Genomic DNA, 11,060 nt, shown 5'->3' on the forward strand with positions numbered 1-11,060 from the left:
TTTTGGAATGCAACACTGCTCCCCTTCTATTTAAGTTCACAGTTGATCTGGTCCTACAAGCCCTGTGCATACTGCTTTTAATTACCTTAATGACTCAAATAATTTGCAAAATATAATATCCTTCAAGGGTTTCATACCTAGAGTTCTCTGTAAGCATAGAACATTAAACAAATTATTGTTGACAAACAGTATGAACAATAAAAGAGAGAGACTTTTGAGCGAAAGAAAGGAAGTAAAAAAGGAAGAATAGTGAAAAAGGTACATACTGAAACTTATTAAATTGACACTTCACACAGCCTTAGCAACTCAGAAGAATAAAGTATCTCATAGGAATTCTCTCCTCAGATAGCATTTGGGAAAATTCACAAATGACTCTCTGAAAGGTATTTTTATTCAAGTGTTCATTGCAACATAAGATCATCTTAAACGCTGACAGCAGGAAGATAGGGATAAAACTGGGTTTTGTAGAAAGTTCCCTGAAGGGCTAATCTTTCAAACAGAATCACAGAATACTTAATAATTTTGAAAAAAAAAACCAACCTGTCAGCGTTGAAAGTTATTTTTATGATGAAAGAGTAAGACACCTAATGGGTTCAATCCTACGAAATCTTACACCCGTGTGTAATGCGACTTCTGAATAATTCTCCTGATGCTGCTGTGCCTATGCAGATGCAGGCAGTGATATACATGGGGTGTTAGCACCTCGTTACTAGTGTCCAGGCACTCAGCACACCTACACTCCTCGCTGTCAACCCTTAAGCAAGGAGAGTTAAAACCAAGTGTTTGGAAAACAATAAATCATGAATGATAATTTCATTACGGGATCCTGTTATTAGAGCAGGACCAAACCTGTTTTGTGATGGAAGGAGTACTACTTTTAATCTGTTTGAGCAAGACTGAGGTTTCCCTCCTTAAAAGATGCATTAACACCAGAAAAAGCACTAGTAACGCAAACATCGGCATGCTGAACCTCTTGACATCTTTTTCCTCACCAAATAGAAGCAAAAGAAACAGAAAGTGCATGAATGTATATGCAAGTATTGTTCATACAAAGAAAGAGTAATCTATGCCAGTGCTATGACTCATGGTCTTTTGGCTAAGCATTCTGAAAACATCCTGGAAACAAAACACCACAGATACACATTTGCACATAAGGGCACTGACTCGACGAGGACCTTAAAGAACTACCACATCCAACGATAATAAATATTAAGATCCAAGAAGGTTTGACCCAGGTCTAAAACAGTCAGTAAGGCAGTTGCTAATTATTCTAAGGATCAATCCCTTGTTTTATACTCTTATTTTTCCTCATTGAATGAGTCTATGCTAGATAGTGTGAATTAGCCAGTTTTTCAAAAGTATCCAAATGGGCACGTAAACAGAAATATAAGAAGGGGAGAACCCTGCCTTAAAACTATTTCTGTCCTTCCCTTATTTCTTCTTTTGATGTTGACTCTTTTGGAGCAGGATCCATGTTTTTACTTTGGGTTTTGATCAGTGCCCATTACAATACGTCAAATGAAGCCCTCAGACGTTAACCACATTGCAAGAAGGAGCTTTTGGCCATGAAAACAAAGCATACATAACTCGTAGGTTGCTGTCTTTAATCACAGCTTTTCTGCATGCGCTTTATGTTTGTTTACTTCCCTGAGCTGCCTTCTAGAGATCAAGAGTCAGCAAGATCTCAGTCAAAGTAATTATATGAGGAAAGCATGCAGGATTTGGTCCCTATATTCACACACACACAAAAAAAATGTGCTTCCATTTCTTGTGTTTCACTTCTAATTTCTGACTCTGTAATAAGCAAGTTCTCAACCCCGGGCTAAGCCACCTGGAGCGGGTCTGTGTGCCTGCACAGAACCCTCCACAGAAGGTTTCTTTGAAGCCAGAGAGGCATCATGTTATTTCCATATCTCCGGCTCTGACTCAGCAAAGCCGTTCGACATGTGCTTCAGTCTTATTGGACTTGGGAGCTTAAGTACGTACTGAAATGCTGGGCTGAATACGATGAAGTGTGCGTCTCCGGTGCAGCACCCTCCTACTTTACAGCCTAATGCTACAGCCTCAGTTTCCCAGTGGTAAAGGAGTCAGTCATAAATTACATTAGCAGAATGATTTTAGAAATTAATTTTCTACAGCATTTTATTTCTGCATAGAAAAGGGAGGGTGTGGGAACTTCCTTGATTTTTTTTTTTCTCCAAAGTCTCAAAAAATTTCATGATTTCTTAGAGGAAAAAAAAACCCAAAATAATTATGTTGTAAAACTGATACATACTTTGCCTGCTAAAAGAGATTACTAAAAGCAAGAATAAAATTATTGGTTAGCTTACACCAGATGTGTTATTAAGAAACAATATCATTTCAAGCATAAACAACACTGAACTGTAAAGCAGTATTTCTACTTGGATTTGGCTGGCAGTTCTTGGATTGCTTTTCTTTATGAGGATAATACCAGAGGGGGGCAAACCCCAGAAACAAATCAATATCTCTTCTTATTTAAGGCTTTCTTATCTGAATCACAGCAAATTTAATTTCTACACACACACACACATATATATATATATATACACACACACACAAAAAGATACTTTAGCCAAATCCTGCACGGCTTGGAACATTCAGTATTAATCAAACCTCAAGCAGAGAGTTAAGGCACAATTCTGCATCACAGAAACTAATCAGAGTTCTGCAATTAACATTGTTGAGTACGGACTCAATATCTTAGAGCATTGTTTGCAAACCACATGGAAGGATTAATAGTAAGCATTTCTTGAAGGGAAAAAAAAATTAAGAGTATAAATGAAAGACCAGCACTAAAATCTACAAACCTTGCAGGGAGCGGAGGGTCAGCTTTTCCAGCCACTAACCAGGAAGACCTGTGATAGGCATATCTGTATCTTTTATTGTCCACAGGAACTATATCCATTAACACAATGTACTTGGCTTCAGGATCCACTCCCGAGAAAGAAACCCTGATTGTAGGAAACATTCTCCTGAAATGAAGGCAAATCAGAAAATAAATATGTGGATGGAGAACAGAAATAAGAGAGCTTCTGAACAGCTGTTAAAATTAAGAATTCTATTTAAGCCACTAGAAAAAAAAAATTAAGTATTTATTGATTCTGCCTAACCATGATAGAAGTTAAATCCTATGTCTCTAATGTGCACAGGAAGAGCAGCTTGGAATCTGAACAAGTTTCTGGAAGCAAAAAGAAAAACGGGTAAAAGTGAAAAAGCAAATGAGAAATGTACTTTTGCCTATTAGTTAAAAGCACACAACGATTTCAGAAAATAGTTGTACCTAAGGTACGGAAGTCTTAAACATGGAATTTTTTTATGGGGTCTATACTAGTGTTAGGGAAATATTGCAGAAATTATTTCCATTAATAGTCTAACATAATTTAGATACACATTCTTTTAGGCCTGCTCTCGATATTTCAGAGAGGATTTCTCAAAACAAAACTTTCCTTTCTTCGCTTAAATTTTGACAAAAGGCAACTTTAAAACGTAATGTTTTGCTGTAGCTTAAGAATTTGAACTTCAAATTGCAGATTTTATACATACAACTTTTTAAAAAAGAACAAAAAAAAAACCAAAAAAAACAAAACCACATTGTAACTACTACTTAGACAAAAAAAAAACCATCAGGGATCTACATTAATAACAAGTAATATAGGGTGTACAAAACCCGACAAGACATTTGCCTCCTCCGGACTGTGTTTGACTGACCCGAACCCTAAAAACCTAGTGAAGAAGCGGCGTGGTTGGAAATGACGGGAAAGCCTGGGATTCTTTTGCACATTATTTGCAACCGAGAGAAAAGCAAACTGAACCAAGCCGTGACTGAATTACTTCCCCACCATCCCGCATTTCCCCGGGTCTTTACCAACCCAGCCCCGCAAAACCGCAGAGCGGCACGAAGGAGCTTTTAGCCCCAGAACACGTCAGGAGGCACTCAAAAAACTTTCTACCCAGCCGCCGTGATTCCCCAGCCCCCCCGGCTTGATTTCAGCTGCCCGCAACCTCCGAGGGGCTGCAGTTTAGGGGCTTCACTCTCCTTTTTCCTTAGCCCATCCGTGCTGCTCTCCCAAAACAAAAAACTATAGGATTTTGTTTTGCCTCTCCCCCGCCCCGAGTCACTTTCAGGGAGCCTCCCGGAGGGATCCCGGTACCGCCCAGCCTTACCTCCCGGATTTGGTGATGATCATCTCGGTACCCAGTTCGTGAAACTTGTCCCAGAGCTCTTTGGTCTCCAGGCTGCAGGAGATTTTGGCCATCTCCTCGCTGGGGATGATGGGGGTGGTGGGGATGAGGGGCTCAGTGCACAGGGACGAAGGGCTGGTGCTAAAATCCCCGTGAGGGTCCAAGCTGGATAAGTCACTCAAAGGCTGGGCGCAAGAGGATTTCTCAACGAATTGTTCTGCGGGATTCGAGAGAGGAAAAGAGAGAGGATTCAGCCAGGACGGGGCTACTGCCGAGAAAATCTAGATTCAAAAAGAAAAAAAAAAAACCCAAAACAAAAAAAACCCCCAACAACAAACCCCAGGAATTTATCATTCAGCTGCCCCGTTCGGATCCAGCACATCCGCAGATCCTCTCGGTTACTTAGGCGACAGCAAAGGGCAGGGTGGTGATTTTTCCAAGATAAGCTGCGGGAAGAGTCCGTAGCGGCGCCTCTCCCGAAGGCGCCCGGGGATAAAGGGACGCCGGGGAGGCAGCGAGGAGCATCGCCGCCCGGCTTTTCCGCGCTCCGCGGAGGAGCGGGGTGGGCCCTGCGAGCTGCCCCCGCTGCTAACCGAGGGCGTCCACGGCAAGGTCACCAATTCTCATTAAACCGGGAAGGGCTGAGGGTCACGCTCGAGGAGCGCGGGCGGCTTCTGCTCGCTCGCCCCGCCGGCAAAGCGCGCAAGGCACTGAAGGTTCCGAGCGCGGCCGCGCAGGCTCCGCGCCGCCTCCGCGGGGAAGCGAGCTCCTCGCACCCTCCCGACGCCGGGAAGCCGGGTTTGCCCTGCCCTCCGGCCGCTTCGCTGCAGTCGTCGTGGACGCGAGCGCCGGGAGAAGACGCCTGCGGCCGCGCAACCTGCGCGGGTGCGGCTGCCGCCAGCCGCCCGCCTCGGCCGGGCCCCCCCGTCCCGCCACCCCCGGGAGGCTCCGGGGGCTCTAGCCGCCCCCCTGGCGGTTTCAGCCCAAGAAGAGGGCAGGAGGGAGCGGGGCTGCGGGGGGCTCTGCCCGGCACCGGGATGCGGCGCCAAGGAACGGGATGCGCAGCAACGCGCCCCGGCCCCGCGGAGGAAAGATTTCATCCAGGATCTCGGGTTAATAAAAGCCGCGTTACAGGCGGTCATTTCCCCTCCCTTCCTAATTGAACGGCGCGGTGCAATGACTTAAAAAAAAAAAAAAAAAAAAAAAAGCAACAACTGTGAAATCAATCGAGCAGGCGGCTTTAGGAGAAAAAAGGGGGAAAAACAGGAAGAAGAAAAAAAATAGCTACGTTTAACACAAGACCGTGTAACTATGTCAAACGGGAATACTACAACATTCCCGGCCTACGTTATCTCCCAGACTAAAAAATAAAGGTTACAATGAATCCCTGGACTATGTGAAATCTCTTAAGTCAATTGATGAGAAGGAGCAGAGGTTGAGAGAGCTGCCTTTTCTAAATTTAGGCTTGATTGTAACATTGTTCATTGGCACCCTGGAAGCTTAATACACCTTTTTTTTTTTTTTTTGGTAGTTTTCTGCTACACATGCAATGATCACAAGCCGCAGAAATCATGGGGGTGGAGGAGAAGACTCTCGTGGTTTTTTAAAGCCTCCAGGAATCTGATTCGAGGCGACCGAACAGAAGCGAAATCGCTCACCCGAAAATCGCGAGGAATGACTAAAAAAAAAAAATAAAAAAATCCTCCCGGTAGATGTAGAGTAAAACAGGCTATACGAGCCCACAGCGAGTAGCTGTGGAGCAAAGTGATTTTCAGGTCTCCATACAAGTTTTTCTACCCCGCCCGGCGTGGGCAGGACACCGAAGATTCTCTGAGTTGACTTCAAAAAACATAGGTGACTCGCAATAAATATTTAAGAGGCTTATTCCATACCAGCGAAGAGAAACGTAACTACCCTAGGGTGTGAGGTTATTCTACGAACGGCTTCGCCGTTCGTAGAATAACCTCACACCCTAGGGTAGTTATGTAAGGGGAAGCTGGATAAAGGGCTAATTTAAATAGGAGGAATTTAGAGAACGGTTTGTGCTACAAGCCGCCTCGCCTGAAAGCGGCGGGGAGCGATGCGGGGGCTCAACCGGGGAAAAAAGGAAAAAAAATCAACTACGAGCAGGGAGAAGCCCGAAGCGTCGGCGGCGGCTGCCGGAGCCTCAGCGGGGACAGCCGGCCGGGAGCCCCGCGCCCCACGGCCACCCCCGTCCCCACTCACCCAGGGGCTTGATGGTGCTTTCGGGGGACTCCTTGTCCTTGGAGCTGCCGCTCGACATGAGGGCGGCGATGGAGAAGGCGTTGGCCCGGGAGGAGAGCTGCGGCTTGGGGGGCGGCGGGTAGTCCATGGCCGGGAGCGGCGGGGGCAGCGCAGCGGGGTGACCGGGCGCCCTGCGCTCTGCGCCCAGCGCCGCGCCTGCCCCCGCCTTAACGCGGGGCCGCAGAGATCCTATCGGCCGGCGGCCAATCGGCGCCGGGACACGTCAAGGGCCCCGGACCGGCCGCGGAGGAGGGGGCGGAGGCGGGCGGGAGGAGGAGGAGGAGGAGGAAGGAGAAGAAGAAGAAGAAGAAGGAGAAGAAGAAGGGAGGGGAGGGCTCTGCCCGCCCGCGGGTTGGGCGGGGGGCTCCCGGCTCTGGGGGAAAGAGGGGGGCTCCCTGCCGCCGCTCCCTCTTCGGGAGACCCAGACCCGCTCCCTGCCGAGCCCTCGGGGGTCGCCTCCCCCTCCTCTGGGCGCGACCCTCTAGGGATGCTCCCTAGGCTATACACCTTTCCGAGACAAGAATCATTGCATAGATGGTCGAAAGGAGGAGAATAAGTTGCGTTTGGTTCGGTTTGGTTACGTTTGGTTCGGTTTGTGGAGTTTGCTTTTTCCTTTTCCTTTTCCTTTTCCTTTTCCTTTTCCTTTTCCTTTTCCTTTTCCTTTTCCTTTTCCTTTTCCCTTTCCCTTTCCCTTTCCCTTTTCCCTTTCCCTTTTCCTTTTCCCTTTTCCTTTTCCTTTTCCCCTTTCCTTTTTGTTTTTTTTTCCTTTTTTCTCTTTCTTTTTTCCCTTTCTTTTTTTCTCTTCCTTTTTTTCTTTCTCGTGGATGTGTCAATTTTATATTTTAAATTCAAATAAGAAAAAAACCCCACTATTTTTTAAAGCATCTCGTTTTCGTCGTTGTGTGCTTTCTGCTAGAGCAGAAGGTCCCTAAAGGCTGACCGAGGTTTTCCTGCACAGGTTCCCAAATTCTGCCATCCCAAACGGATGTACTCGGTCCCACCGATTCCAACTGAGACCCTTGCTGGATTCCCGTCCCATCCGAGACGGTGCGTGGGCCACTGGTCGCAGTTTTCTTCAACTCCGTTTCATTGTTTCCGCCAAACTGGGTGTCAGGCACGTAAGACAGAGAGACAGGATGGGCTGATGGTGCCAATGAGCAGATAATTTCAAGACAGTGATCTAAGTTCCTCTTTTAAACGCATCATGTAAATAAATAAATAAATGGATAGATAAATAATCAAATAACCTCCATCCCGGAGAATTTAACCAAAGTCCTTTAAATGAAAAAAAAGAGGACTGAAAATATTTGCTTGCTAAAACGACTCACGAGGACATGAAAATTTGTCACTAAAGTGCCAGCTTCCGAACCTCGGAAAGAATCTGAGGGACTTTTAATACGCAGGCTTGTGCCAAGAAACGTGCTGCGAGAAGGACGAGCCCCGGTCAAGTACGGATCCGTGCGACTCCTGTTACTGCTGAACCTAATTAATTAATACGGAGAAACAATCATTCGGGTCACCCCTCACAGCCGGTGAAATGAGCAGCACAAAGCAGTGATTTATCGCTTTGAAATGTGCGAGAACCAGCTACAGTTTGCCCTTTTCGTAGCTGAATTTGCCAACAGATAGAATATAGAGACAGAATAGACAGACTGTATTTTTTTCTGTGGCAAACAAGGCGTGCATATTTAGAACTGTCTGAGGCGTTTGGCGGAGGGCTGAGGATTTCAGGGTGGCTCGCAGCGGTCTGGTGACCCGGTCTTTATCCTAAAGTGTAAGCTGAGAGAAAGGGGAGCAGAGAAGAGCCCAGGCAGCCCCCGCTGCCGGAGAGCCAGGAGACCCTGCAGCCGGGGAGAAAACGAGACAAACGAGTCTCCCCGGCGTCCATCCCGAGAAAAGAAACAAAAAAAGACCCCTCTCTACGTCACTTGACGTTTTTACTTCGAGTGAGATCGCTTCTTCTAGGAGCCCGATGTCTCTGCGGGACAGCCCTGCTCCTGGGGCCGCTCCCGGCGGGACGGGGGTCCCGGGGCTCCGGCCCTGTGCTCCTTCGGAGCTGTCTGAAAAGCAGGGTTCGGCCTGCCCGAAGACAAGGGAGGGTGCAAATAACCTGAGGAATTATTCTCTTCACCCTCCCTGAGGCGGTGGTGGTGATGCTCGAGTCCCCCCTTGGTTTCCTACCTCCTCCACTCGCCGCGCAAACGAGGATACGAAAAAAGCCAAACGGCAGTCGAAGTACCAGCTCTCCCTTTCCCCCTTCTTATCTCGGTCTCCGAGCAGCCAGGTCGTAAGATACCTGTCCCTAGGAGGGGCTGCCCCCGGCCCGTCGGGGCTCAGGGGTGGAGGGGAATATTTGGGTATCTGACCGCGCCTGGCTGGAAAACATCGACACGCGGGGATCGGCAGCAGCCGGATCCCTTTCTGCTTTGCCTCCCCGCGGAGTTGCCAGCCCCCAGCTGCCTTTGGCCGGGCCGGGAGGACGCGGCGCCGGCGGGGGAAGCGCTGGCGGGGAGAGGGGCGAACGGGACCCCGAGGCCGCGGAGCGGGGACCGGGCTGGCAGGGGGTTGCTGCCCCCGGTTTCCTTCCCCCTCGAATTTTGAACTCCGAGGTGCGAGCAGGGACCCCGCCGCACGGGACGGCTCTTCTCTGCTCGGCTACGCCACGCAACTTTTCTCTCTGTCCCACGAGAATCGTTGTTCTATTAGTTTCTCCTTGCTCCGCCTCCGATAAGGAAATGAGCCTTGTCTAGACATTCAACACCCCCCCCCCTCCTTTCTCCGGACCCCTGGTTCTCTGTCCGTCTCCCTCCCCCGCCGGGGCCGAGCCGGGGGGACACGGGGAGCCAGGAGTGGGGAAGGGGAGGGAGCCCAGCTCCGGGCTGCTCTGCTGCCCCTGCCCACGGCCCTCTCCGGGGATGGAAGGGTTTTCAAACCAGGAGGGGTGTCGAGGGACCATACTCTTGGTCCTCCTCTGCTTTCCCAACCAAGGGGATGATACGAATAAGCCCGGAGGGATGCGAGCCGGGGCAGCATCTCCCCAGCACCCATCCCCGCTTGTTCCCTGTTCCCAGAGCAGTGTTATAAACCCCGCTGCGCCCGAGCGGGGCGCTTACCTTGCATGAACCCGTTTAAATTAAATCCTTCGTTATTTCTTTATCCGTACATAAAGAACACGCCATCTACACCGGCAAAGTTTGTTTCCTACCTAGCAAATTCAGGTGTTTGTCGCTAGTGCCGGTCTGGCACGGCAGAGACATTTCATTCGGTCTCATTGTGCTTTCGAAGTACCTTCATCCCCTCCCCGTTCCTTTGCCTAAAGAGCTCTTTGCTGTCTTGTTCTCGGGCTAAAAACCAGCGCTATTGTAATAGCAGCTTTAATCAGGATTAGATCTCAGTGTCACCGCCAGATTTCAAACAGAGAGCTCGCAGCACCACCACCCCCCCTCCCCCCCCAAACCGTATCGGGCATCAGAGGTCCCTGAAAAGCTACAGGGGAAAAGCTGATCCCGAGAAAACGATGAACACCGCTTCTTCCCGGCCCTTTCCTCACCCAGCCAAAAATCACAACTTGAACGAGACGCCAGGGACAGGAATCTGCGGAAACTCGCAGGAAAATTAACGTCCTACCGATCGGGAGGGGGAATTTCAGGTGCGCCTTTGCCTAAGTGACCTGCTCAGCTTTTGAACAGTTGTTCTGCGCAGTGATCAGAGGGGCCACCTCTCTTTATTTTGGTTTGGGTTTTTTTTTTTTCCTTTTTCCCTCTCCAAAGCCCCCCCCTCCCCCGCGGGGGCAAATCCGTATTCAGCCCCCCGGCATCACCCCGGGGCTGTGCCCCAGCCCGGCACCGCAGAGCACCGAGCTAAGCTGACACCCGCTCCTCTCCTGGGATAACCTGACATTTGCATCCCATCCCTCCTCCTCCGTTACTTCCCCTTCTCCCCTCCGCAGCCGTCGCCTGTGCGGAGGGCGAGCGCCTCTCCTTTATCTAGAGCCTGCGGGTGCGGGTGCCGCTGCCGAGACCCTCGCTGCTGCCTTCTCATCCCTTCTCTTCTCTCCTGGTGCTGCCAGGAGCTGGTGCCCGAACCTTCAGCAGCAGCGCCCGCTGCAAGGTAACCTGCCGTGCTGCTTTCGTCTTGAACGCATCCCCGACACGGGAGGAGAGGAGTTAAAATATTCTTCTTCGTCTTCTTCCTCCCCCCCACATAACTTATAGATGAAAACAGCTTCCCCTATCTTAAAAAAAAAAATTTTAAAAAAATTAAAAATCGTGTTTATTCGCTCGGACAGGGTCGCAAAGGCGCCCGTTCAAGTTTTAGAAGCGCATCGCTGCTAAACGAAGGCAACTCTGCTCCGGCTCTGCTCCTCTGCAACCTTACGCGGTCATCGGCTCTGCTTTCGGGCCTTTTATTGTCTTCTGCCGCACATAATTATATAGCATAGAGAGCTACCTCAACCGCCGGATTCACCCCCTCCTGCCGCCCCGCCGCTTTCGGAGCGACCCCAGCTCCCCGGGCTGGTTTTGGGGCTCGGGCATCTCCCCCTCGCCCTCGCTCCGCGAAAAGAGCCGCGCGGGCAGGGCAGAAACCCAGGT

The 11,060-nt window shown here is 49.5% G+C and overlaps 1 protein-coding gene across 1 annotated transcript in view; it reads right to left on the bottom strand.

Annotated features, from left to right (window-relative positions):
• The window catches only part of TBX20 (T-box transcription factor 20), a 34,320-nt gene extending 27,764 nt beyond the window's left edge, over window positions 1–6,556 (bottom strand). Inside the window, exons 1-3 of the mRNA XM_069859834.1 lie at window positions 6,430–6,556; window positions 4,186–4,420; window positions 2,829–2,993 (exon numbers count right to left, since the gene is read on the bottom strand). Of these exons, the coding sequence (XP_069715935.1) occupies window positions 2,829–2,993; window positions 4,186–4,420; window positions 6,430–6,556 (527 nt within the window). The remainder of the gene's footprint in view (window positions 1–2,828; window positions 2,994–4,185; window positions 4,421–6,429) is intronic.
• Window positions 6,557–11,060: the final 4,504 nt, after the last annotated feature.

Source organism: Phaenicophaeus curvirostris, chromosome 6, assembly GCF_032191515.1.
Source record: "Phaenicophaeus curvirostris isolate KB17595 chromosome 6, BPBGC_Pcur_1.0, whole genome shotgun sequence".
NCBI lineage: Eukaryota > Metazoa > Chordata > Aves > Cuculiformes > Cuculidae > Phaenicophaeus > Phaenicophaeus curvirostris.